Source organism: Lepisosteus platostomus, chromosome 1 (assembly GCF_059453375.1).
Source record: "Lepisosteus platostomus isolate fLepPlt1 chromosome 1, fLepPlt1.hap1, whole genome shotgun sequence".
Lineage (NCBI taxonomy): Eukaryota > Metazoa > Chordata > Actinopteri > Semionotiformes > Lepisosteidae > Lepisosteus > Lepisosteus platostomus.
Window position 1 is genome coordinate 63,298,988 of NC_142611.1, and position 26,854 is coordinate 63,325,841.

The window sequence follows — 26,854 nt, forward strand, 5'->3', positions numbered from 1 at the left end:
CTGCTGGAAGCGTACAGGTGCCCAGACCAGGAAACTGCACTGCTGTCGCCACCTGCTGGCCACTGAAGAGGAACCCTGATCTTCAGAGGCGTGTAAATGTACTTATATACACAGAAGATTGCTCTTTCTGACAACAACACGGAAGAAGCCCAGGAATTTTAACATCTCCACATCATCTTCCCTTTATAACTAACCTCATGAGACCCGCCTGAAGAAGGCTCCACAGCTGAAACGTTGCGTTTATTTTCTTCTCTTTTCAGCCTGGAATAAACCTTTACATGTTCCTTTATATACACATACCTTACTTGCTTTATTATGGGTGCAGAGTGGACATGGAAATTCTTTTAATGTCGCAGACAGCCATTCAATTCTCCAGTACAATTTAACTCAGACATTGGAGACAAGGGTCGATTATTCAAAATCATCACCAGAATCCCCAAAATGAACTGACAAGGTCAACCTGGAGGACTACTTCAGAATCAGCAGTGAAATATGAACCAGAGGACACAAGCGGAATCTACAGGGAGGTGCATTTAAAACTGAGAACAACAGGCACTGTCCAGATTGAGAACAATCTGGAACAAACTGCCCAGCCATGTTGTTGAAGCTGATGCCCAGCTGTCTTGAAAGAAACGGCAGGATGAGATCCTAGGAACAATTAGCTACTGCAAAAAAAAACTAACTAGGGGGTTCGAACTGGTTCATCGCGTCCTCGATTCCTTCTTAGCACGTAATAAAACTTGGCACGCTTTGAAAAAAAGAACTACATTTCCCAGAACCCGTTAAGACGTTCCTACGTAATTGCGTCAGCAACGTAGACGGAACGCGTTGTATGATTGGATGGAACGTATTTTTGAACAGTGAAGGAGCGGGGCCTGCGTTTCATGGCGGTTTGCTGTTATTTAAATTTGAGACGTGGATTTTTGTTTGGTTTTATTGAGAAAGGACCGCGGAATATTAACAGTTTTAACAAACATCCTTATCGAGCGAAAAGTGAAATTTAGTATTTTTTTCTCTGGAGCATGGTAAGTGCTATTCGACAAGATTGTTTTCTACAATCTTTAGTATTTTATAAAATTGTAGCAAGATACGAAACTTGTCTTTAATAAAGAAATCCGGCTGCAGGCATTTTTACTTATACTCAGGGTGACAAGACTGATATTGTTTTGTGAAGTCTGAAGTGATTTTGTACGAAGACGTACGCGAAAACTACCTCTGAGACGTGATAACATGGTATCTTCGTTCCGGTGCAGATATTTGTATCTATTCATGGCTCGTCATGAATAAAATTTGATCGGCTGAAGTAAGGCATTGTAAGTTCTCCGTGACTGAGATTAGATATTTGTCAACGCGTCTATGTTTAATTCGAAACTCTTTCTCAAACTTTCGCTCTCTTTCTCTGTCACTAGTTAGCTTAAGGTCACTGGGAGCCGGACTTCACAACACATTATGTTCAATACACACATCGACTCAATGTAAGGCTAAAGCCAGCAATAAATCAGGGTTCCTGCTGTCCTACACTCATTTCATATTGAGGCATTATTCGCCTGAGGAGCTTTTTTTTTGTTATTAAAGAAAACTTTTTTTACTTTCCCTACGCTTGACTTCCTGCTGTCTGTACGGAAAGCTGTGAGGACATTTCCCGGCCATGAAGTGCATGAAGGTGGACGAGTTAATCAAGCAGACGGGGAGTCTGAGGGACATCCAGATCCTGCACGCCCAGGTGGAGGTGAGCTCTGAAAGACGTTGTCCGAGGCAGCGTGGAACAGCACTTGAGAGAAAGACCCGCTCTTCCTGGTGCTACAGGGTTGTGTTGACAGGGGAGGTGCAGTTTACTGAGCGGCGATGGGGTCTGGTTTAAGGATGCTTGACTCCAGGACTGGAAGTCTCAACATGTGGAAGTGTGGCCTGATGTGATGGGGGTTTGGGGCTTTAAGTCCAGCCCTAATAGACGACCAAAAAAAAACAGCTAGCAGAACTAGTAAAAAAACACGGTATTGTGGCCAGAATGACTCCCCTCTAGTTCCCAGCCCTTCATAGAATTGTGTTCTTGTTTCATCCCACGGTTCAAATACATGCTGGTGGGTTAATTGGCTTCTGGGAAAGCTGGCCCCAGTGTGGGTGTGTGTCTGGGCGTCCTCGCCAGGGTGTACCCTGCCTTGTGCCCTTTGCTTGCTGGGATAGACTCTGGCTCCCCTGATACCCTGTGTTGGAAGAAGTGGATAGGAAATGGATGGATGTTTGATTAACTAAAACTGTAGAATAATAATGAATTTACATCCGCTATGTCTCTCTGCGTCTGTGCCCTTCATTACACCAGCCTCACCAGGCCAGATCTTCCCTCTGTCCTCGGCTGTAGCTCCTCCTGCCTCTCTTCTGTTAGCTTTGCTGATTTCAGGCTCTGATGAACAGGCCCTTCCCTTTAAGGGAGGAAGGCTGGTGGCGGTTCTTCTAAAAACCCCACATGAGCAATGCTGAGGTTGGTTCCGGTCTTGTCTCTCGGTCTCGCGCAGGGCTGTATAAACGGGCCGGGCCTCGGCGGGGACCGCCTCCGGATCGTGTGCGACCGCGTGCTCAGGGCCTGCAACCACCAGCTGGGGGCGGGGCCCCTGGACCCCGAGCGGCTGGGCCGGCTGGCGGCGCTGGCCGAGCTGGCCCTGCGCGGGTACGAGGCCGCGGGCCCCCAGCAGACCCCGCTCTACGTGGAGAAGATCCTCTTCCACCTGCTGAAGAACCTGTCGGCCCAGGGCGCCCGGGAGGCCTGCGGCCGGCTCGGGGAGCAGCTGTCCCGACGGCTGGCCGCCGCCGCAGAGGTGAGGACGAGGCCTGTCCTGTGCCGCAGCACGTCAACGGGCTCGTCTGCTCTTGGAGAAGATGGATGTTTTTGGGGTGTTTGACTGTCAAGGCACCAGATGGCTGTAACTGATGTTTTCTTTTGCCCATTTCATGCCCATGCAGTTGGATTGTGTAGCAAGGGTGTAGATAAGAAAGGGCCCTGTATCTTGGGGGCTGTGGTTGTTGGCCTGTGATTTGCTCCCCTAGACTAACATTTGTGGGAAGCAGGGTGGCGCAGTAGTTAACGTTGCTGCCTCCCAGTTTCTGGGGCCCTAGGCGCAATTCCTGGGCTGCTATCTGTGTGAAGTTTGTATGTTCTCCTTGCGTTTGTGTGGGTTTCCTCCAGGGGCTCCATTTTGCTCCCACGGTCCAAAGACGCGCTGCTGGGTCAATTGGCCCTGGAGTGAGTGTGTGCAGTGATGGACTGGAGTCCTGTCCAGAAGTGGTTAGAAAATGAATGAATGGATGGACTAACAGACATCTTACACATTGTGCAGCTAAGGGGTGTGTTTCTGAAAATATTTCTCTTTCCCCTCCCTCCCCAGTCTGAAGACCTCCAGGTGCTGGCGCGCAACTGTTTTGCGGTGCTCTGGAAGGCCGCGGGGGGTGAAGGCACGGAGAAGGACCCCAGCGCCAGGCTGAGCGGCCGCATGCAGGCCGTCGGCTTCCTGCTTCTCCTCGGTGGCGGCTCTCCGCCCTCCCAGCCTCTTCCAGAGAGCAGCCCCCCCGGCCTGGTGTCGCGCCACTGCGAGGCCGCCATGGTGGAGTACGAGGCCCTCTGCAGCCCGCTGGGGGAGAAGGCGGCCGCCATCTTGGTGAAGGAGAGCGAGCGCTTCCTGCTCCGCCCCCTGCTGCACAAGCTGGGCGGGCCGAGGCAGGACCAGGGCGACCCCAGCTGCCTCTGGGCAGGGGCCACGCTGTGTGAGATTGTGCTGAACGTCTGCAAGCAGCTCTGTAAGGCCGGCTGTTGGAAGCGAGCTGCAGCGCTCCTGGAGCAAGCCAGGGGCCGGCTGCAAGGGCACAGGGACGCTGCCCACCTCGGCCTGACGCTGGAGCTGGCCGGCCGAGGGCTGGGCGTGCACCAGGCCCTCTCCGCCGGGCAGGAGTGTAGCCAGCACCTGGCGGAGTGCGCCCACGCCCTGAGAGGCTTCCCCTCCGCCGCCAACGACCAGGAGTGCCGCATGGCCGTGGAGGGGTGCCAGCTGGTGGCGTGGGCGCTGGAGACCGGGCTGAAGGGGGGGCAGGCGCTGGGCGGCGCAGCGCTGCTGGGCTGGCTCTCCTTCGCTGGGCTCTACCAGGAGCTGCTGCAGAAGCGCCTGGACAGCGTGAGTGTGTGTGTCTCCACGTCCTGTCTTTGTGCAAGCCCCCTAATTTGGAATATTCTTTTCTTAGTCCACGTGGCACACTCTTCCGTCCCCATAACGCAGGAAAAAGAGGAGGCACCAATTATACACTGCAAAACGCTGGAAGGTCCTTGTGTTTTCTGTGTGGGGGGAGGCTGGTTATAAGATAAGATCACTTTATTGACCCTATACAATTTCTTGTATTAGGAATTTGTCTTTTCACATAAAAAGTCTTTGTTGGAAATCTGGAGTGCTGTATAAATTAATTGACTGATATGTCTATATCTACTAACACACACATGTGCTATTTTAATATCTCTGTATCTCTTCTGCTCTTTTGTGGTCGGAACTAGCTTGTTTTCAGTTACTGCGCTGCTTTTGCTTAAGGGAGGAGTCCAATGTGTCTTTGGTACATAAAAAGCCTCCAGTGACAGATTGTGGCCGTGAGGGACGGTCTGGCTGTGGTATTTCTCCGTCTTGCATGCAGTGCCTTGTTTCAGCTACAGTAATTTGAGCTGAGAGGGGAAGTTCCGCTGGGCTTAATGTCACGAGGAGTTGATCTGCAGCTGTAGAAAAAGCATCTTAAAAGTCCTCCTTTCATTACAGGAGACTTTCCCAAACATGGGAAGATGTGAGAAGTCATGTGCTTAGATAAGATAAGAGCACTTTATTGGCCATATACAATTTCTTGTATCAGGAATGTGTCTTTTCACATACCCCAGCTTGCTCTCCATGAGACACACAGACCGGGAGAGAAGCTTGGGGTCAGAGCACAGGGTCTGCCATTGTACAGCACCCCTGGAGCAGCTGGGGTTAAGGGCCTTGCTCAGGGACCCAACGGAGTAGGATTCCCCTGCTGGCCGCGGGATTTGAACCGGCAACCTTCCAGCCACAGGCACAGATCCTTAGCCGCAGTGCCTTACTGATTTGTCCTCACACGTGCTTTCTGTGTCTGTGGCCTGTAGGCGCAGGTGGCAGTTCGGCAGCCAGAGCATCAGTTTCTCCAGCAGGTCCTGTTCCAGAGTCTCCAGCAGGGATTCTTCCTGGCCTACGACAGCCTGCTGGCCTCACAGGTATGGGGGGTTGGGGGGGATTGCTGGGTTTGGAAATGGGGAAGTGCCAGCAGGGGAGCTAGCACTGGGAGGTCGCTGGGCAATCCAATGTGGCTCCAATTGCACAACAGCACGACCTGTTCCACTTTCATTTTGCCCTTGTGCCGATGGCAGCAATGAAGAGCACAGCTGTGTTTCAGGCTGGAGTGACGGCTCGGTCTCCCTGTGTGTTTGTGTGCAGCTGCAGGACAGGGAGGACCTGAGGAGGGTGGTGCTCTCCTGTCGGGCAGCAGCCGGCCGGCTCCTGGGGGAGCAACAGGGCTTCTCTCCATCGGACAGAGGGGAGTACTTCGTTAAAGCTGGTAACTTGCTCCCTCGTTCTCTCAATCGGGCCCTGTTTTACCTCTCATCTCTGTGCCGATGTCTCAAGTTGGTGGTTGTGGGGGAAAAAAACTCTTGATTATCACGTTTAGAGAAGGCTGATCTTTAGTGTACAAATGTATAAGCTGCTTAGAAATATGTAGCCTTGGTACAGTAAACATGCTTGAAGGATGTTCATCTTCACACATTCAATTTCCCCATTTTCTTTCAGTAATTTCCTGTTGGTTTAGCCTTCTCCTGCCCTTTTGCACACAGATTTTGATAAGATGTGCTGTAGCTGGGTTTGCAGGAGAAATCTGGGTGAGGTTTAGCACTATCCCCCGCTGGGATGTGAACCCTCAACCCCTCCGCATAGGTGCCTGAAGCACTAAACACTGCTGATCACTACTGCCCCCACAGGTCTCCTCTGGACAGGGCCCACTGCTGCTGTGCACCACCCTTAAACCTCTGTGCTAGCTTGTGTGCTGCTGTCCCCTGAATGTCCTTGTCCCTGTCCTCTCCAGTCAGCTGCATCAATACCCTGGCCTGTGGACTGTACAACCAGCAGCTGTACTCCGAGGCCCTCTCTCTGGTGGAGATCTTGTGCAAGGAGCTGGCCAGACCATCCGGCCTCTCTCTCCCTCAGGACAAGGTGAGGGCTGCCCCCTAGGACACCAGTAGCCGAGGACATTCCAGTACCTGGCTTGATTCCCGCCCTTGTGTATCCCTTTGCTGTTTTGGGATGGACCGAAAAGTCTGTTAGATAAGAATCTGCCAGTGTGTTATGGCCATTCAGCCCGTGTAGAGCCCTTGTGGTTATTTGGGTGTTGGTCTTTTTCTTGGATGAAGTTTATCTTGGACTTCCACAACTCTTTGTGAAAAGAATCGTCCCGTTTTTTCAGGGTCGAGCGACTTATGTCCTCTGGTACATTTTTCACTGTTGTCGGTGTCTTTGAGGATTTTGAATGCTTGAACCGGGTTCCCTCGTAAGCTTCTCTGTTCAGAATTTAAATGGTTCACTTCTTGTGGCCTGTAACTGTAGGATTTTACAATTGTACTAAAATTCATAGAATAAATACTGTAGTCAGTTGCACTGGTGCACAACGTGTTCAAAATCTGCCATGCAGTGGTTATTACTATCCTCTGACGTGCAGACGAGTGTATGCCTGTGTTGTAGAATGGCGAATTGTCTTGTATTGGGAATGAATGTGAAGAGTGAAAGTGGGTGTTTGTCGTCTGTAGCCATGGAGAAACAATCACTTTTCTGTGAGAGCCATTCTGCTTGCACAACCGGAGGCATCTCATGTTTTCTCTTGACTGTCGCTAAGCGTCAAGATGTTCTCCTGCTATCCTTACTATCCTTAGTATTGCATTGTTGTGTTTTGCCACCCTGCTGTCTTCCCAGCAGACGTTTTATGCCTACAGCTGGAACACCCTAGCCTGTTTCAGTAATCATCTGTACGGAGCAGCTGGCTGAGGCAGGGATAAGATAAGCTGACTGGGTAGTGAGCATTTCTCAACTCGGACAGGATGGCTTATAATTCCTTGCGTTTATATGGCAGCGCTTTTCTGGCTCAAAGAGCTTTATAGGTAATAGGGGCTCCCCTCCACTACCCATGTGCAGCCCCACCTGGATAGTGCGCCAGTCTGCTCACCACACACCAGCTCTCAATAGAGAGGAGAACAGAGTGAGGAAAGCCAGTTGATAGATGGGGATTATTAGGAGGCCATGACTTGTAAAGGTCAGGAGGAAATGGAGAACAATACTAGTGCGGTTCTCTTATTTTGGGACAAGATTTTATTTTGCCTAACATTATTTATATTGATATAAGCCCCCTCTTTAAACTGCCTGCAGGATGTTGAGGGGTGCACGCAGTTTCTCTAAAAGGAAGCTTCTGATTGTAAATGAAGCCGCGCATTCTGAAATTCCAAGGCGGCTCGTGGCTCTTCCGATGGCGTTGTTCCCTGATGGGACTGCGCGGGGCTGATGTGGTTTCCCCGTGCCGTGCTCTCCCCAGCTGCACCGCGCGTTCCTGGTGGCCGTGCAGAGCTCGCGGAAGAGCGGGCAGCCGGAGCGGGCGCTCGACTGGGTGGTGTCCTGGCTGCGGGCGCTGGGCGACCAGGTGACCGAGCACATGACGGAGCCCATCTCCCTGTGGGTCAGAACCAAGGCCGATGCCGCCCGCAGTGGCATGGAGGACATACGGCTCAGGTGAGGAGAGCGAGTGAAGGCGTCGGATTTTAAATTCCAAGAGGCATATACTTTTTTTTTTTTGGGACAACACTGGCGCTGTCGTTGGCATTGCTGCCTCACAGCGCTGGGGTCCTGGGCTTAGTTGCTGGGGTGCTGTCTGTGTGGGCTTTGTATGTTCTCCTGTATTTGCCTGGGTTTTCTCCAGGTGCTTTGGTTTTCTCCCACAGTCCAAGGACATGCTGGTGGGTTAAATAGCTTCTGGTGTGAGTGTGTGAGTGTGTGTGTCTGTGTGTGCGTCCTGTGATGGACTTGCCCTGGTGTGAGTGTGTCTGTGTGTGCGTCCTGTGATGGACTGGCCCTGGTGTGAGTGTGTCTGTGTGTGCGTCCTGTGATGGACTGGCCCTGGTGTGAGTGTGTCTGTGTGTGCGTCCTGTGATGGACTGGCCCTGGTGTGAGTGTGTCTGTGTGTGCGTCCTGTGATGGACTGGCCCTGGTGTGAGTGTGTCTGTGTGTGCGTCCTGTGATGGACGGGCCCCGGTGTGAATGTGTCTCTGTGTGTCCTGTGATGGATTGGTGTCCCATTCAGGGTGTATCCCTCCTTGTGCCTGTTGCTTCCCTCAATAGACTCCCACTCTCCTGCAGCCCTGGCTTGGAAGAATCAGAAAATGGATGGATGTCCTTTTTTTTTCTTCCCTATTTTTGCTTAATGTAAAATTTGGCTACCTTACTGCAGTCCACCTTCGTGTTGAACGATCTGTCCCCGCTCCTTGGCAGGACGCTGAAGGACGGGCTTGGGACGCCCGCGCCCGCGGAGGCTGTGCTCCTCGCCCTGCTGGAGGAGGAGCTGCGGGCGTACCGGGGCGTGGCGGGCGACACGGCGCAGGAGCGCTACAACACCCTGTGCGACCTGCTCGAGATCTGCCACGAGGGCAGCCCGCGGGCGCACGACCGCGCCACGTACCTCTGCGAGCTCGCGCAGGTCCTCTGCTACCACGACCTGGCCGACCAGACGGACTGGTGAGCGTCTGGGGGGAGGGGGGCTTTGGCGATTGACTCGGGGTCGGGAGTCGGATCCCAGGGAGGGCGAAGTCCTCAGATCATCCTCACTTCTCTTGTCAAAAGGAAGGCAAACTGTTGCATTTCTACACGTGTATGAATAGATAGATAGATACTTTATTGATCCCGTGAGGGAAATTGCAGTGCAACAGCAGCTTAACACACACAACACAGCCACAGTGTAACAAATTATATAATAATAGCACAATACATACAATACAATACAAGAGTTACTCACAGTCCGGACACACAAGAACAAACTAGAACAGAATGGTGGTTTTTAAACTGGGGAAAAAAGTCCCATTTTGCTGCACACTTGCACAAGTGTATCTTGGCACTCTGCTTGAATTTGGCAGGTTTGAGGTTTCTCCCACATGCCCTACATCCTCTGTTTACTGAGTCAGTTTTGTTTCAAGGTCCAGAATCCTATCCCATGAACAGCTTGTCGGCACTTGACTGTCCAAATTAATTGAAACAGTAGCTCCCTTTCCTACCACTAGAGGCCGCCTGATTGTGGAGAGCCACAGGACCTGGAAACAATTGTAATTCAATTAACCCATTAATTGATTAATAATTAACATGATAATGGCAAGCAGGAGTCCCTGTAGCTCTCTTTGACCACAGATGCGTCCAACTGGACAGTCGTTATATAGGTGTGTTTCAGGTTGAAAGCAAGATATAAAATGGGATAGTGCACACATGCAGGGTATATTGTTTTCAGCTGCCTGAGACGGGCAAATTTCTTGACATTGGAGACATTTACAATGGGCAAGTGACGGCTGGAACTCCATTCTTGATTGCAGGCCATGTATGCAATTTTTAGCCCTCATTTTGAATGGCAGCACTTTTTCTCAGGTTTTCAAGAGAATCTATAATCCCCACTGAGTAAAGACCTGGAGGCAGGTACAGGCACTTGGCAGACCAGTTAAGTGAACAATGGGTTCATATCAAGTTAAGACTCCAGGATGGAATAAAAACTGGGAGATACAGTGGCCCTGCAGGGCCAGGAGCGAAGGTCAGTGGACAAGAGTGTCTGAAAGTTTGATTTCTGTTTTGTTTGATGGCTTTGTATGGGTCGTTCTGCAGCTCGGCCATGGATGCCATCCAGGAGTCCCTGAGGCTGCTGGAGCAGCAGCCCGAGACCCCAGAGAACAGGGACCGGCTGCGGGACAACCGGGCGCAGGCCTCCCTCTGGCTCTACATCTGCACTCTGGAGAAGAACCTGCAAGAGGTGGGCTCTGCAGCTCTACCACGGCCTCCCCCTGACTGTCTGCCCGCCCTTTCTGATGGGAAAAAGACACCCTGTAAACACTCCCCCCTCCTCATTCAACACTTCCTGTTGCCTTCTGGCAGCCTGGAGCTCTTTGCTTCATTTCTTATATAGCCATGCCTCTGCTGTGGACCTGGTAGCCTCTTTGTTGAAATGGTCTCTGTCGGCCCCGGGACCTGTGATCTGTACTACAGCTGTGTGCAGAAGTTTCATGTGGTGTGAGTCTCTAAATGAAAAGAGGTTTGACACACCCTCGACTACGCGATACAAGTTTCAACAGGGCGCCTTTCTGCAAATTATAATGCACAATTAAAACCTTTGCGCACAGCTGTATATAAACATCTGTGCAGCTGTGAGTGTGCTGACGGGTGTTATCCATCGGTGTCTATGTGTGTACTTATCCTTGGTGTTTCACTGTGGCCCTCCTGTCTCTCCCGACTTATTAAATCCCTGCTCAGGCGCTGGAGACGGACCAGAGGTTACGCGCGGCACAGGAGCAGGCGGGAGAGAATTGCGCCGGGACCCCCAGCCCCAATGACCTGGACTACGAGGACCAGCAGCAGGACAGCCAGCTCGTCTACGAGGGCCTGCGCTTCAACCTGGTGGCCGAGAGCGGTGAGCTGGGGGACGCCTGCTGGCCAGCCCCCCACAGCATCCCTTTTAGAGCAACTGAAGTCCCCAAGAGCTGGGGAAACTTACTCTTTAAAGCACTGTCAAATTCTAAAAAAAATGAAGTTTTTGTAGGTTAACACCTAGGCAGAAAGGGATCTGCCTAATTCAACCAGTGGTGCAGTTAAAGTTTATTGGGAGCTCAGCATGCGCGGCCCTGGGCCGGAGGTAATGCGGCCCACCCTTTGAGGGGTCTTTTGACAAGCTGTTGTCTTGCACTGGAAAGAGCCAGCTCTGACAGTGACTGTGGTTTTCCAAGGGGCGGGATTGGGATTAGTCCGCCAGGGGTCTCTAGGTCTTGGCAGTGCAGACTCCTTGCTGAGCACTGTCAGGCTCAGTGCAGGGATGTCGGAGAGACGGATTTCTCCTCTTGCCAGCACTGCCCACAGGGAGCAGTGAAGCCGACGTCCTCTCGGGTGAGGAACGGCCCCAGGGAGCCCTGTCCAGAAACCGGGGGTTGTTGCAATCAGCCAAGATGTAAATTGTCCTAGGTGCGTGGGGAGGGCAGTACAGAAGACTGGTAGCATCCCTTTAGTTCCAGCTGAGGTGTGACTGAGGGCGGATGCTGGCAGAAGCCTTGGCCTGACATTGTGGGGTTCTGTCTTCTCAGAGCAGTCGCAGCCTCTGGACCGGGCCCTGGAGCTGTGGCGCTCCCTGCTGGCTGGAGGGGCTGTTCCGGCAGTGCGCAGCACCAAGCAGACAGCCTCTGCCCTGCACCTCATGGCAGCCCTGTACAGGCTGATGGGCAAGGTACGTGCCCCTCTCTCCGCAGGCTGTTTCCCACCCTGCGAGACTTTCTCACTCTCCCCGAAGCTGCGTGTAGCGATAGACCCTAACGTGGGTTGCATTGTCAGTCTGATGTTGATGGCGGTCCGTCTCATGCTTTCTCGTAGGTGCTGCCAGCTCTAGAGAGCTACCTCCTGGCAGCCCGGCTCTCGCGAGGACTGGGTGATGCCCGCAGCTCTGCCAGTGCCCTGTGCCACACGGCTAAGCTGTTGCTGGAGATCGGTGCCCCCAACCTGGCACAGGTAGCTCCCCCTCGCCGCAGAATCTGGGAAAACTTCATGTACTTCAACTTAAAACTGTTGAGTGAAAACAGAGGTTTGGTTTGGCAATTTCACAGATTTGTCATAGAACATTAACGTTGTCCCAATGCAAATCTGTGAAATTGCCAAATTCTCAGTTTTTACTCTGCGGCCCATCAGATACTGAAGTCTCTTATTTCTTTGTATCCTGTTGTAGCACTTGGTGTAGGGGATATGCTTTTCACCCGATGATTTAAGCTTGAGTTGTTTCCTTATCCGGCACCGTGGGCCTGCAGAGCGCCTTGACGTGTTTTTGTAGTTGAAACTTGAGTGGCGGCCGACGGATTTAGTGGGTCTTGTGTGTGTGTCTGGCTGCAGCCCCACCTGGAGGAGGCGGAGGCGTGTCTGTCGGCAGCGGACGCCAGCACCGAGGGCCTCTCTCTGCTCGACCTGCTGCGCCAGCTGCTGAGGAGCCAGCTGTGCTGCGCCACCGGTCAGGTGAGACAGTGTTGTGGAGGGGCTGGGGGTTAACTTTCCCAAAAACACGAGCTGTGTACGTGCATCAGGGGCTCCGGGTTGAGGCGGAGTTCCTACATCTGCTGGAAGACGCCAGGAGTTTTAAAGCTCATGTTTCAGCAATATATGAGAATGACTTCGACTTCATCGATGCTTTCATTACCTTAAATCAGTTTCGATCCGTGTGTTTAAACCTGCTTGGGAGCAGTGCTAAATTAGAGATGAAAGAGGTTCCAGGGTTGAAGCAAACTTAAAGGGAAACTGCAGTACTCTTTTCTTAAATTTCAAAGTTATAAAGAATCATTGAGTGCATTTCAAACCACAATCCAAAGTACAAAGTACACAGTAATGTGTCGAATCTCAAGTTTACATCACAGGTATGCACAGCACCATATTGCTGTCATGGTCTGTGGTTCAGAACGAGGCAACAAAACCTCAGGTGATGTGAAATGGTTCTATTGCATCGTAAACAAGCCTGCTTGTGAATATGCACCTTTTATTCCAATAGAAATATTGCTCATAAGACTGGATTTAATGCACATCTTAACATATCTTACGCATGAAAAGAATCACTTCAGTCATGAAAATAGAAAAACATCTTTTTTATCAAGAGTTAATGTCGTCTTCTCACTGCATTCTCTTTTTATCTGTTGCTTTTTATGGGTGAAATTTGTACGAATCGAACCTTGTTTGAGCACACGTTTTGATTCAGTATCTGAAATGAAAATATTTTTCATATTGCAAACTATTAGGCTTCATAATTCTATAAACTCCAAAGCAGGGGGAATTTCAATATACATCTACTATCCCAAATTGCCGATATTTAAAAACCAATCTATTTCTGTTGCAATAAAGTACATGCTTAAGACCAAGTTAATTCTGCTATTATATTAATTTATCTATAATGTTATGAAACAGACGTATACAAGGTGACATGTTTTTAGATACTTTATCTAGACTGACGATTTGAATGAGCGCAATTGAATTGAATATTACTTACTTGTGAACTCTACAAGCAGATCACGATTGAACATTTCTGGGGTGAAATATCTGCTGCGCTACCAGTACTGGTTGATTGTCAATCACACTGAATCTCACTGAGAAACTTCATGTTGGGACCTACTTCGTTGCCCATGTTTATTACCCATCTCTTGGCTAGGTGAAAATCCCATGGAAAAGGAAAGAGTTTGACTTTCTGCTGGTCTGATCCTGTTTTGTGTATAACCACCATGTTCTACACTGCCAAATGCTTGACAGTGTGGCATTGTGTATACATGAGTTAAAGTAAAAAAAGGATTAGGACCGTTTCCATTTTTGCTGACAGGGACTAGTGAGTAGGAAGGACTGCTTTGTTACAATTTTTTTGGTACTCTTGCTCCTTTGTAAATGAAACAATGAATTTTTGTTACCCGGATTTAAAACCCAGTGTGAGAAATTGGAACTGCAGTTCCCCTTTAAACTTAATGGATTTGACTTTTTAACATTTGCATTTAAACCTGTATCATTTTGCACAAAAGAAAAAACTGTAAACATCCAGATAATTCTTGTCCTATTTAGAGTAGTGCGCTTGATGTATTCCATCCTGAGCCAGTTTCAGGCCTCTAGGACGGGCCGGCTGTAAGAGCAGGCTCTGAGTGGAACTCGATTGCCTCCCTGCAGGTGGAGGAAGGCGTGTCTCACCTGACGCAGGTGTTGCAGGAGCTGGCAGAACAGAAACAGACCAAGAGCTGGTGCCTGTTGAGAGCCAGCGCCCTGCAGACTGTGGGCAGTTTCCTGAGCTTGCCCACCTCCACGCTGCCACCCCGCCTGCGGCAGAGAGTGACCGCGTACGGTATGTACCACAGGGCCTACTGGAACCGGAGCAGTCTGCCTGTTATCTAACTGCCACAGGGGAGCCGGCGCGGCGGCGGCCTGGAAAGCCACAGGCGCAAGGCAGGGTACCACCTGGACGGGAGGCCAGTCTGCTACAGGACAATCATAGAGACGCACACTCGCACACGGGCAAATTTTCCCAGAGGCCGATTAACCTACTTCAGATTGTGGGAGCAGACCAGAGCACCTGGAGGAACCCCACACAAGCACGGGGAGAATGGGTGAACTCCGCGCATAGCACCCCAGATCTGGAATTGAGCCCAGGGCTGTCGTGCTACGCCACCGTGCCACTCTTGCTTCACCGAGTCCGTTGTTGCATATTCCTCGTCCGTTGTTTTCTGCTTCTGTGATTATCAAAATATCATGTTGGGAAGACATGTCAGTGTGCAAGGGGTGCAGACAAGCAAACCCCGACCTGGAGCTCTGGCTCTTAGCCCTACATGTGTGTGTTGCTGTGCTCTCCAGGGTGGAAGTCCCCGGGCGTGGCCCTCAGCGAGAGCAGGAAGCTGCTGTGCAGTGTTGTGGTCACCCTGCTGGGGAACGGGGTGCTCGGGACCGACAAGCTCCAGACGAAGACGCGCTTCGTGGACCAAGGTAAAACCTTCCCAGACGGGACTCTGTCAGAACAGGCCTGCCCTCTTTAGCCAAGCTGTGCTGGCTCCTGTCCCCTCCCTGAGGGGGCAGAAGAGGAGAATTCCCCGCTGTTCGCACAGGGAGGCAGGCCACGTTAACCAGTGTGTTCTGCCTTTCGATGTGTTGATGGACCATTGATCCTGTATTACAAGCTCACGATTCCATTAAGAGTGAGACTTTGGCCCGAGACGGATGACTGTGATGCTTATGGATACTCTGCGCCTCTCCCCGTCTTTCCCCCAACCCCAGGAGAGAACCTCCTGCAGAAGTGGCAGGTGCTGTCCGAGGTGCTGAGCTGCTCCCAGCGGCTGGTCTCTCTGAGCAGCCAGGCTGGAGCCACCTGTGAGGCCAAGGCCCTGTGTCTGGAGGCTCTTCGCCTGACCACCAAGCTGCAGACCCTCCGCCAGTGAGTCTCCAAGTCTCCACGGGGGAGGGAGAGAGAAAGGGTGGAAGGGGGAGGAGGTTGTGGGCATGACTGCAATGGTGAGATGAGTTGCTCGGCAGTTAAACGTTTTGAGGGCTTTCTTTCTGGAAACTGGAGATCAATTTTTTTTTTAAAAAAGAAAGGTGCTGCATTTTACAAACTGATCTCCACCCTCGTGTTTCTGTGCGGCCTGCTGTTCCCTGACTGCATCCCTGTCTCCCCGCGTGTGTGCGCAGGTGTGCTGAGTTCCTGGTGATGAAGGCGGAGCTGGAGCTGCAGAGGGGGGAGGCCGAGCCCAGTGGGATGGACCTGCAACAAGTCCGGGAGCTGCTGGAGCACTGCGCTGGTCAGCCTGGGCGGGGGGATGTTCTCTGGCACTTTAATGTCCGTTGGGTGCTCGCAGAGCATAGTGTGTTGTTTCATGATTTAAGCTTTTAAAAAGGACAGATTAAGATGGGGGGTGATAGATTATTGTTAAGGTAAAATGAAGGTCTCTCATTGTGTTGCATAACTTTACGTTCGCTCTCCTCCAGATTTCAGCAGGAAGACGGTAAAGAAAGAGGTGAAGATCAAACCGAGGAAAGGTCGGAAGGTGAAGAAGCAGGACCCTGCAGTGCCCCCTTCTGGCCAGGACCCGGTACAGCGGCAGACTGGGGAGGAGCAGGAGGATGAAGCGCGGTTCCTGAGCCGGTGCCCCTTCCCCCGCGAGGCCATCGATGCCGTGCGCGAGTGGAGCCTGTCCTCGTCGCCGCCCCTCAGACCACGTGCCCAGGGCTTGCTGTCCTCGCTGGCCCACGGCTCTGACTGCGACTGCCCCTGCTGCTCCGACCCTGGGCTGGCCCGCGTGGTCGCGCGCTGGGCTGCCGCCCGGGCTGAGCTGTACCGCTCTGCGGAGGAGGAGGGGGAAGGCGACGGCCGCAAGCTGCTGCTGGCTGGCCTGTCTCGCTGCAACAACCTGACCGCCAAGCTGGGGGCTGCCCTGGCTCGGCTGTGTTGTAGGGGCACGCAGAAGAAGCCCGCTTGTGCTCCGACTTATCTTCACGACTTAGTGGGCAGGATTTACCTGCGCCTGGCCTGCTCCAGCCTGGAATCGCGGGCTGAGAAGCCCACGGCCACTTGGGAACTCCTGGAGGCTGGCCTGAAGTTCCTGGCCTCTGCCAGCTCGCCTGAGCTGGAGCCCCTCCGTGCCGGCCTGCTTGCCACCAAAGCGTTGGCCTCAATTTGTGCCCTGGCTGCCCAGAGGGACTGCCGCCCAGAGGAACTCTTCACCCCAGCCTGGGCCTGGACCCCACCAGCTGAGGGGGAAGTCCAAAGCCAGCCCATGCCCGTCGAGAAGGCTAAAGGGAAGAGCAACGTCGTTTTGGCTCCACCCAAAACCAGAAAGACCTTGCATTCTGCCAAAAAGACACCTGCCTCTAAAAAACCTGTGGTCCCAAGCTTCAAGACCCCTACGCCTGGAGAGCCGTACTCCTTCGACGAGATAGACGGCGAGCTTCCACACATCTCCATCAAGCCCGCCTCGCCCCCAGCTCTGGGCACCCCAGTTCAAACGCACCGTCCCAGGGCAGGAGCTTCTCGTGGTTCGGCCAGGCCCGGACTCAAGGCCCAGCAGCAGTTCAAGGTGTTCGTGGAGTCTTCACCCGTGCAGGACGAGGCGACGCCAGTGCCCGCCGCTCCCAGACGCAACAAAAAGTCACGCTTTAAGGTGAGGAGGGTTAGGAGAGCGGGAAGCATTGTGGGATCTGTCCGCAGATTTTGCTGCTGAGGTTTCTGCCGGTTTTCTGTTGGCGTTGAATGGAGTTGAAAAGCACAGAGGCGGACCTGTCTTTGAAGTGGCGATCCTGCATCGTGTCGCTGTGGTCGAAGTGGTGCTGCTCCTGGCAAACCCACAGTCTCTGCAGCTTCCCAGCCATTTGCAGGCACCTTCTCGAGCTGGAGCTGAATCTCCTGAATGTCGCCGCAGAGCCTGGCTGAGAACAGCTCAGGGTGTCCTGGCAACCGGGGAATTGCCTGTGCTATTGCTTTATGACGGGATTTGACATGGGCTTGACGACCAAACTTTTTGTAGACGTGCACAGCACGATTTTGGTCATGTTATCAAAAAATTAATTTTCTAAAATTGTTTTTCTCCCTCTGCTTTCCAGGTGGTTTTCAGTGATGAAAGTGATACAGAAGCAGCCGAAGAGGTGCAGGAAGTGAAGCAGGATGTTCTCGCCAGCAAGAAGCCAAGAGAGAAACGGGGTGCCAAAGAGCCCCACCAAGATGGGAAAGCAAAACAGCTCCCTCACACTGACAAACCGGGCAAGAAGAGAGCGGGCCGGGTACCGGCCTCAAAAACGCCTTCTACCGCCCTGCCTCCATCCTCCCCCTCCTCTGAGGACTCGGTCAAGGCTGTACCTGCCACCAGGAGGGAGACTAGAGCAAGAAAGGGCACTCGTTCTGGCGCCGCCCTACTGGCCAGAAGGATGGTGGACTCGACAGGAATTCCTGAGCCTGAACAGATGAGGACCATTGAGGAAGAAGAAGAGGAGGAGCTGCTGGAGTTAGAGATGAGTCTGGAGCAGCTCAGAGCATCCGACACAGAGGAGCAGGAAACATCTGGTGAGGAAGTGAGAAAGAGATGGAAAATAGAGGGGTCAAGTGGGCATATAAAAAATAAACAATAAGGTTTCTGCAATGTTACTACATATGACATTACTCCAATAAACTTGCAAGTGTTTTTTAATGAACTTCAGCATTCAAAAGCTTAAGATGTATATTGATGATGGTATACTTTTATCTTATCTATCCATCCATTTCGTAACCACGCCGTAGACACAAACTCAAGACGCACACGCTCACGTCAGGGCCAATTGTCCCAGAACCAAGTAACCCTGGACTGTTAGAGGAAACCCATGTGAACATGGGGAGAACATGCAAACTCCACTCAAACAGCACCCCAGGAACTTGGCCCAGGGCTACAGCACTGTGAGGCAGCGTTGCTAACCAGTGCGCCACTGTGCCGTACAGATGTTTTCTAAAACCTTCGATTCTGTTTTTTCAACAGGAAGGCGGCAAGGTTGGCATCCAGGCCTCCCAGACGGAGATCGTGAGGTCCTGAGACGGGATCTGGGAGCCGAGAGGGACAGGGATGGGCTGTGCGAGGCCACCAGAGGGGTGACCCCCGGTACCTCATTCCCCAGCATTAACCCAGGTAAGGTGGTGGGGGTGTTGGTGGTGCCTAACTTGGCGATGCCATCTAGTTCACTCTGTTCCAGACCTGCCACAGTACATGTCTGCGTACCCCAGCAAGCTGACAGGTAGTGCTGGACTGTATGAGACCTGATACATGGTAATTCATTCATTTCAAGATGGGAAACCTTGTCATTTGTTGATCAATTAAGCAGGCACCTTGCACAATTACAGAAACCACAGTACTTGAGGAGTTAGAAGGGTGCAAGTGTAAAATTGTTGTTTCTGTTGTATTTATTTGGGCAGCACTGGGGAAGATTCCAGTCCACTTTATTGACATGGCAATAAAGCGTTGAATTCCTGAATCCAGTTCTAGTAATCAAAATATTGTGCTTAACTGATCAATGTTTGAACTGAATAGAGGAACTTTTTCCTGCAATCTGAACGTTTTTTAATGGTGGTCTTAATGGAGGCTGGACTGGGCCTCTCCAGAACCAGGGATGGAGACCCCTGCATTAAACCCAGGACCCAGATGGCAGTACAGTGGTTCCTAGTACAAAAGCTGTCAGTGAAAGAGCCTTCTATATTACTGAGATTTGACGGGCTGCTCTCGGCTATCACTGTAGACAAAGTTAAAAATTCCTCCCCAGTTGTAAAGATTTTGTAAAGTTGTGGACTTGAATGGAATGCAGTGTCCGAGCTGGCAGATCCGAAGCTGGCGTCTTCTAGCGACCGCAGTCTCTCTGTCTGTCCCTGCAGAGGGTCTCTCCATGGCCGCGGTGCAGGCTCTCCTGCGCGCCACGCTCCTGTCCGTGCAGCACTGCCCCCCGGCTGCCCTCTACGCCCGCGTGTGCCACCTGCTGGCCCTGTGCCACGGCGACGCCCTGCCTCTGGCCACCGCATTCCTGCACGCCGAGTCTCTGGCCATCACCGCGAGGCACAGCATGGGCCGGCACCTGTACAGCCGCCAGCGGTACATATCCCTCTCCTCCTCCTCCTCCTCCTCTCTTTCTCTTCTATTCCAGCTTGTTTTTTGTGGTGTTCTCCCTCCGTCGTTGCGCTCCTGATCTTTGCCTCTTTGCCGCCGTCTCTCTGGGCTCCGTGGCCACAGGAAGTTGAAGAAGGCGTCGGGGCCTGACCTGGCCGAGCGGCTGCAGGAGCTCTGCCTGGGGGAGCAGCCAGGAGACCCCTCCCTGGAGCGCCTTGCCCACCTGGAGCACATCTTCCAGTTCCCCTGTCTCGAGCCCGGAGCCTTCCCCCAGGGCCACTGCCAGAGGTTTCAGGAGCAGCTGCAGCGCATCCCTCCTGGTAAAACAAGCTCCCGTCTGTCAGACGCCTCTGGTGAATCAAGCTGGAGATTTCTTTGTTGCAGTAAAGAAAGGAGGACAGACGATGTTAAGAGGTTAATACTGTCATAGGTTCCTCATATCCATCTTTTTTTTTTAACCTTTCTAGCTCCTTTTCTCTCCCTCTTTATGATCTTAGTTTGGCCTGGGTTGATGATGGCTTCCTGCCTAAAAATAAAGAATTGTTTTTTTTTTCAGTGGCATGTAACTCCAGCTTCCCTACAGCAGCGCAAGCCTTTTACCCTCTGCTCCTCTCTGCGCAGGAGTGACGGTGTGCCTGCTGTCGCTGGCCAGCGTGCTCCCCAGCGAGCGGGGCGACACCGTGTTGCTGTCCCGTCTGGAGAGAGATGCCCCCCCGCTGACCGTGCGCGTCCCCACCTCGCAGCGTCGGGTCAGTGCCCACACATATAACCGCCTTTGCACTGCCCGCGGGTATAGCGGTGTGGTCTGCTGATTATTGGTCCAGTGAAGATCAAAAGTCACCTGTCTTGTCCAAACAGCAGTGAAGCTCCAGGGAGTACAGCAACACTCCTTCTTGCAGACAGTACTTGAACCAACCATGATGCATCAGCCTCTTCCCCCTGGCAAATGTTTTAAGGCTCTCAAATGCAGATCACATCAATACAAATATTAATTTTTTCTCTCATCTATTAAAGCAGTCAATTCAAATGTCAGTGTAAACCGATTATGCTGTAAGAAACTGTGTATGTGTAATATACTGTGTCTGTTGTGTTCTGCTTGTGCAAAAGATGTGATGTATTCGGATGTACAGAAGCTCCGTGTCCTTAAAAATTGTCCCCGAGGGGACATGATAGTTTAACTTGTGTCCGGCATTTTCATACATGAGTGAAGCGCAGACCTACCTCATTAGCTGTGTGCGTGCATGTGTGTCTGTGTGTGTGGAGTGTTTTCCCGGGGGTGCTAACACTGCGAGTGCCCTTTTCCAGAGACCCATCGGCACGCTGCTGCGGGAGTTCGAGGCCATGCAGCAGGAGCAGAAGGCGCTCAGCAACGTCACGGACAAGGCGGAGTGGTGGGAGGGGCGCCGCCTGCTGGATGGCAGGATGAAGGTGAGAGGGGGAGCGGGTCAGCCTTCATATCTTTCCATTGATCTGGTCCCCCAGATTTCTTTTTTTTGTGGTTTTCTTCTGATGGTTTGGTTTTGATTGCTGTCCCCCTGCCCTCTCTTCCCTGTCTCTCATCTCTAACTCCAGGCGCTGTTAGAAAGTATGGAGGAGCAGGTGCTGAGCTGCTGGAGGGGCCTGCTGCTGCCCCACTGTCAGGACCCCGAGGTGGCCAAGGAGGCTGCCTGTCTGCATCAAGCGCTCTCTGAGTGTGGAGCCCAGAGCAGCGAAGACTTGCTGAAGGTCAGGGATCAATGAGAATCCACTTTTTCCACAGTCTAGTTCATATTCCCAAGAGCTTGGTGTCTTCCGGTTCCAGTACAGCACTACTGTTACTTAATCGAGCCCTTGTGCTTTTATGACCTAATCCTTGACAACTTTTACATGCATTTTAGAGAATTATTGAAGATTAGAAATTAGAAAAATGTTTGCATGGAGAAACTTTCAGGGTTTGTTTTTTGTTCTGGAGAGCTCAGCTCTGTCTGATACCCCTGGTCCAAGTCCATCACCAGCTTTGCTAGATCTCTGAATCGAATGCTGAGTGCTCTGGTTACTCCCTGCTTTCCCCTTGTGCTGCAGGCTGTGCTGACCGCCGCTCCTCTCCTCTCCCCCTCGGACCTGCGCTTGCTGGCTGGGGGGTTGTGTCCGACGCAGCCCGATGAAGCACAGCGCCTCCTGCAGTCTGCCGTCACTGTGCTGAAAGACCGACAGGAGAGCCAGCCAAAGGGACATGTCGTCCTTATCCTGGACAAGGTACTGGCACCCTGGGAATACTGCTATAGATCGGAAGAGTTCTGGATCTTGTACCGAAAGCCTTTTGTCTGCAGAGGTCTGTGACCACACACCTGTTTCTCTTTCTGACCTTGTTTTGACTTCTGTTCTTGTTGTATAAACCCCAGTGTTGGGGACTCAAGCTGCTGATCACTCCATTGCATGGAGTTCTACTGTGGCATTTTGGACATGTATTGCTATAAATGTGGGGACAGAATCTAAAGATGATATACACACGCCATTGCAATGTAGACATCCCGAATAAAATGCGAGTCTGTGGGAAGACAATGTGTGCCCTCATCTTTGCTGTGTGCTGGTATGTGCAGCACCTGCAGAAGCTCCCCTGGGAGAGTGTGCCCTGTCTGAGAGCCCGCGCTGTCACCCGGCTGCCCTCTCTGCACTTCCTGCTGGGACACTGCGCCCTGAGAGAGGTGAGTGTTACACACACACACACACACACACACACACACACACACACACACACACACACACACACACACACACACACACACACACACACACCCAGCATCCTGAGAGAGGTGAGCGATCCACACGCGCACACACACACCTTTGGAGAGGTGAGGGGCTCTCTGGCAAAATCATTCAGAAGGAAAAACTTCCAAAGGGCCAGAATGACTTACATAATTTCTTTTTTATGAAATATGGTCATAAAAAAGCAAGCATGTTGCCACTGCTCTGTCAGAGAAAACCCTTGTACTTTAAGTAGGAAGGATAATATAGGGACTATGAACAAGAAGCCCATGAGATTCTTGCAGGTCAAGTTCTTTTTCATTACAGACCAAAGCAGTTAGTCAAATTGTGTATTTTGCTGTAGTTTAGTCTTTAAAATACTTTTGTGTCTCTCGCAGATAAAAGTAAGTGCCTGTGGAACATAAACTGCTGATGAAAGAATGATCGTCTTTCTACACTAGGAATGTTGGCTTTGCGTTATCCAAATGTCTTGTGCAGTACTATTAATCAGTGTTGGATTTGCAGAGACTGATACGAGAACTTCTGGGTGCTGCATCTTTGGAGTGTTTTTTCTGCACTCGCTAGCTCGCAGAGTCAGGGAAACTTTGCAGGTGGTGGCACTAGGCTTTTTTTAGTGGCCTGCTGTAGCGGCCCACACTCACTGCTTCTCTCTCCCTGCCCAGCTGGACCCATGCTCGGTTCTGAACCAGGGTGTGGACCCACGGCGCACGTTCTACGTGTTGAACCCACAGGCCAACCTGCTGGGCACCGAGGATCGCTTCCGGGACTGGTTCACCAGGTGAGAGCTCTGCCCATGTGACCCTGTTGGAGTGCGACCTGTTATGAATGCACAGGTCCCACTTGAGCAATTTTATTGGCCTGCTCAATGGAGCAGGCCCATATTATACTGTGGGAAGGCCCATTAGGGCTTAATGTGTGCAGGTTTCTAGCATTTATTTAGGTTGACATTTTTCTAAAATGACTTGGAGCTGGGAGGGTGGCACAGTGTAGCTGTGGTTAGGATTGCTGCTCCATTACATTCCGGACTCCTTGTGCTATCTTCATGGAGTTTGCATGTCCCTCCCCCTGTTTGTGTGGGTTCGCTCCAGGTGCTCCAGTTTCCTCTCAGTCCAGAGACATCCTGGGAGGTTAATTGGCTTCTGGGAAAATTGGCCCGGGTGCGAGTGTGTCTGTATGCCCTGCGATGGACTGGGGTCCTGTTCAGGGTGTACTCTGCCTTGCGCCCACTGCTTTGTGGAATATGCTCTGGCTTCCCTGCGATCCTCAGTTGAAGGCAGTGGTTAGAAAATGGATGGCTGGACTTGGAGCTGGACTCCTCAGGGCGTCTTACTGGAGCAACATGTGATTCAGCTCCCTTAAAAGTATGACTGCACGACATCAGCATTCAAACCCGCCACCTTCCAGCTAAGATTAGAGCCCTGACCACTGGGCTGGATCCGATCTGTGACAGCAAGTGTAAAAACAAAACCAGCTTGTGCAAAGACAAGAAAAGGGAGATGGTGCACGGAATTGTTTAATTAGCTCTCGTTTTTTCTGACCTTGCTTTTCTCTTCTCTCCACCGGTGTGCCTCTTGCCCTGTCCCCCCTCCTGACTGGTGGCTTGGACCTTCTCTGCAGTGAGGAGGGCTGGCAGGGTGTGTGTGGCCGAGCCCCAACCCCCGAGCAGGTGCAAGAGGCCCTCTCCACCCAGGACCTCTATGTGTGAGTATCACTGGTGTGGCAGTCTGCACCCTTCTGCGTTTCTGTGTGCTAGCAGCCAGTTCCCGAGTCTCCGTCTGTCTCTGCCTCCCCATTCTCTCTCTTTCTGTGGTGCTCTGGTATCTTCATGGAGTTTGCATGTCCTGCCCATGTTTGTGTGTGTTTCCTCCATGTGCTCCAGTTTCCTCTCTCAGTCCAAAGACATGCTGGCGGGTTCGGTGGCATCTGGGAAAACTGGCCCCGGTGTGAGTGTCAGGGCAGTGTACCTGCTGATCTCAGTGGCCTGGAGTTCTGTAGGTTTTAGTCCTACGTCTCAGTTAGTAGCTGAGTAAGATTTTAAGAAACAGGTTGTTTGAACCATCCAAATGATCTCTGATAGCTTAGCAGAGGCAGCAGTTCCTGCTCCACTGGGTGGGCTTCTGTGGGCTCTTTCTAACCACCTGCCTCTCCTCCGCAGTTACGCGGGACATGGGGCCGGGGCACGGTTCCTGGACGGCTCGGCGGTCCTGCGGCAGGATTTCCACGCTGTGTCCCTCCTCTTCGGCTGCAGCAGCGCTGCACTGGCGGTCCGAGGCGAACTGGAAGGCACAGGCATCGTTCTCAACTACCTCATGGCCGGCTGGTGAGAGAGCACTGCGCTTCAGTGCTGCTGCTGTACTTAAATACTAGCAGTGGGCTGCTATTGTTGTGAACACATCGGCACGTGGGGCTTGTCATGTCAAGAGTGGGGCAACTTAAGGGCGCCATGGCAACGCAGTGGTCAGTATCGCTGGGTCACTGAGCTCGGGCCATGTGTTCAATTATGGACCTGGGCTGCTATCTGTGTGGAGTTGCTGTGCTACCTGTGTTTGCATGGGTTCCTCCAGGTGCTCTGGTTTACTCCCACATTCAAAGACATGCTGGTAGGTTAACTGGCTCCTGGGAAATGTGTCCCTGGTATGTGTGCGTATCCTGTGAAGGACTAGTGTCCCATCCAGGGTTTATCCTGCTGTGCACCTGTTGTTTGGATTGGATTAGGCTGTTAGAAAATGGATGAATCGTATGTTAAGGAGTGGTGCTGGTTAACAGGTGGCAGCCCCTGGCATTTTTCGGCAAGATGCCACAGTGGCCCATGGTTACCTTGTGTGTTTGTGATGCTGTTATAGCTTATAAGTTTGTACACCTGCTATTGCAGCATGTTGATATGGAAAGGTACCGCCACCTGTCATTTCACAGCACCTTGCTCTCAGCATTGCTCTTCTAGTCTGTCACTGTCCAGTGGAATCTTCCCTGGTAACTTGCATCCATCAGTATCTGTACATCTCCCATCATTTAAATGTTAGTTATGAGCAATTCTTGCCATCTCTCCCAGCCCGCTGGTCCTTGGCAACCTGTGGGATGTGACGGACCGGGACATCGACCGCTTCATGAAGACCCTCCTGCAGCTGTGGCTGGGGGCCGGTCGCGGGGCGCCCCTCCTGGATCACATGACCGCATCCCGCCAGGCGCCGCGGCTGAAACACCTCATCGGCGCTGCCCCAGTGGTGTACGGTCTCCCCGTGTCTCTGCGCTGACTGCCTTTCTTGTAACTCCCCACATTCCAGCATTGGGAGTCTGGACTGCGATTGTGCATCCGCTTGATCTCTCCAGGTTTTATCTGGAGCTGGGGGAGGGGGTGGGGTTCTTGAGTGCAATAACCGCAGCTACATTTTGAAATTTATTAGCTCCACGTCTGTCTAAGCATGTTCTGAAAATGGATTGGAAACTGCCATTAATTATTCATTTGCTTTTATGAGATAATATAGCTTGTTAAACTTGCAGCGGAACTAATTGGCTGTGCAGTGGGATTTATATTTCTTTCCCTGTATTTTGTAATGCCAGACTATGCAGGAGCTGGGATAAACTCCCAGGGTTTTACAACGGTCTCCAAGTGAAGGAAAGTGTTCAGTTGACAAGACAAAGTTACGGATCTCTCACTATCCTGAGACTGTTCATGCAAACCCATTGGCCTTTATTCAAGCAAGCCAAAAAGAGCCAAATCCAGTGCATTTATTTATATTTACAAGTGTGTGCTCGGATATCCCCTGACATTTAGGCCAGTATATGTTTATGGTTTTTGCTTTTATTTTTTAACTACCATTTTGTGTATATGTATTTTAAGGTTGTGAACAATGTATGCATTCCTTTTTAAAGTATGGAATAAAGAAAATATTTGCAATGGTTTGGTCTCCTTTTGAAAAAGTTCTGTTAAGTGTATAGTTTTACTAAACTGCCATAAACTGTTTAAACTGGTCTCCATCTTTATGCCTTGGTTGGCCCCACCCCTGTCCTATAGTGCTGTTATCCTGGAGGTCTAACAGGTCACTCTTAAATCAATGCAGGAGCATGTGTATTTTTTTTATTTTTACAGTTGCAATCTGTTGATTTTCTTTTAACTGATCTCTATTAGGGCAGTGTGGTGGTGGGGTTTTTAGCAGTGTTGCCTCACAGCGCTGGGGCCCCGAGTTCAATTCCTGGGGAGCAGTCTGTGTGGAGTTTGCATGGTCTCCCCAGGTTCACACAGGTTTCCTCCCACAGTCCAAAGACATGCTGGCAGGTGAATTGGCTTCTGGGAAAACTGACCCTGGTGTGAGTGCATGTGACTACCCTGCAGTGGACTGGAGTCCCAACCAGGGTGTGTCCCACCTTGCACCTGTGCCTTGCCAGGATAGGCTCTGGCTCCCCTGTGACTGTGAATTGGATGAAGTGATTAGAAAATTGATGGCTTTACTATGTCCAGCTTTATTTGTGACCTAAATCAACACTGATGTTTGTGGAAGCCTTATCTCAATGCCTTATACAGGATAATTGCAATGAGCCAACTTCACATGCTGGCAGCACTTGCAGAAAAATAGACAATTGTAGTCAGGTTTGTCCACATTGTTCCGGGACCAAACTGACAAGCTCTTTTACACGAAGGGCTATGGAAATGTGGGACAAGCTACGCATTCATGTCGTTGCAACTGAAACCTTGGCTTTTTTTTT

The 26,854-nt window shown here is 51.6% G+C and overlaps 1 protein-coding gene across 2 annotated transcripts; it reads left to right on the forward strand.

Moving 5' to 3' along the window:
• The first annotated feature begins 765 nt into the window (after positions 1–765).
• espl1 (extra spindle pole bodies like 1, separase) lies at positions 766–26,051 on the forward strand. Of its 2 annotated transcripts, none has more exons than XM_088633471.1 (32): positions 766–1,025; positions 1,628–1,729; positions 2,514–2,813; positions 3,381–4,160; positions 5,144–5,251; positions 5,472–5,592; positions 6,115–6,242; positions 7,609–7,802; positions 8,559–8,801; positions 9,927–10,071; positions 10,569–10,725; positions 11,390–11,529; positions 11,673–11,807; positions 12,183–12,302; positions 13,980–14,151; positions 14,658–14,786; positions 15,075–15,231; positions 15,486–15,595; positions 15,783–16,954; positions 17,394–17,850; positions 18,296–18,442; positions 19,159–19,393; positions 19,532–19,728; positions 20,030–20,157; positions 20,714–20,836; positions 20,981–21,133; positions 21,470–21,643; positions 21,988–22,092; positions 22,816–22,931; positions 23,771–23,854; positions 24,309–24,473; positions 25,203–26,051. In XM_088633471.1, the coding sequence occupies exons 2-32, from the start codon at positions 1,649–1,651 to the stop codon at positions 25,402–25,404; spliced, it is 6,678 nt and encodes a 2,225-aa protein (XP_088489597.1). In that variant the 5' UTR covers positions 766–1,025; positions 1,628–1,648; the 3' UTR covers positions 25,405–26,051. The 2 variants fall into 2 exon arrangements, with proteins under 2 accessions (XP_088489597.1, XP_088489598.1); XM_088633472.1 differs by having other exon boundaries at positions 767–1,025; positions 19,180–19,393.
• Positions 26,052–26,854: the final 803 nt, after the last annotated feature.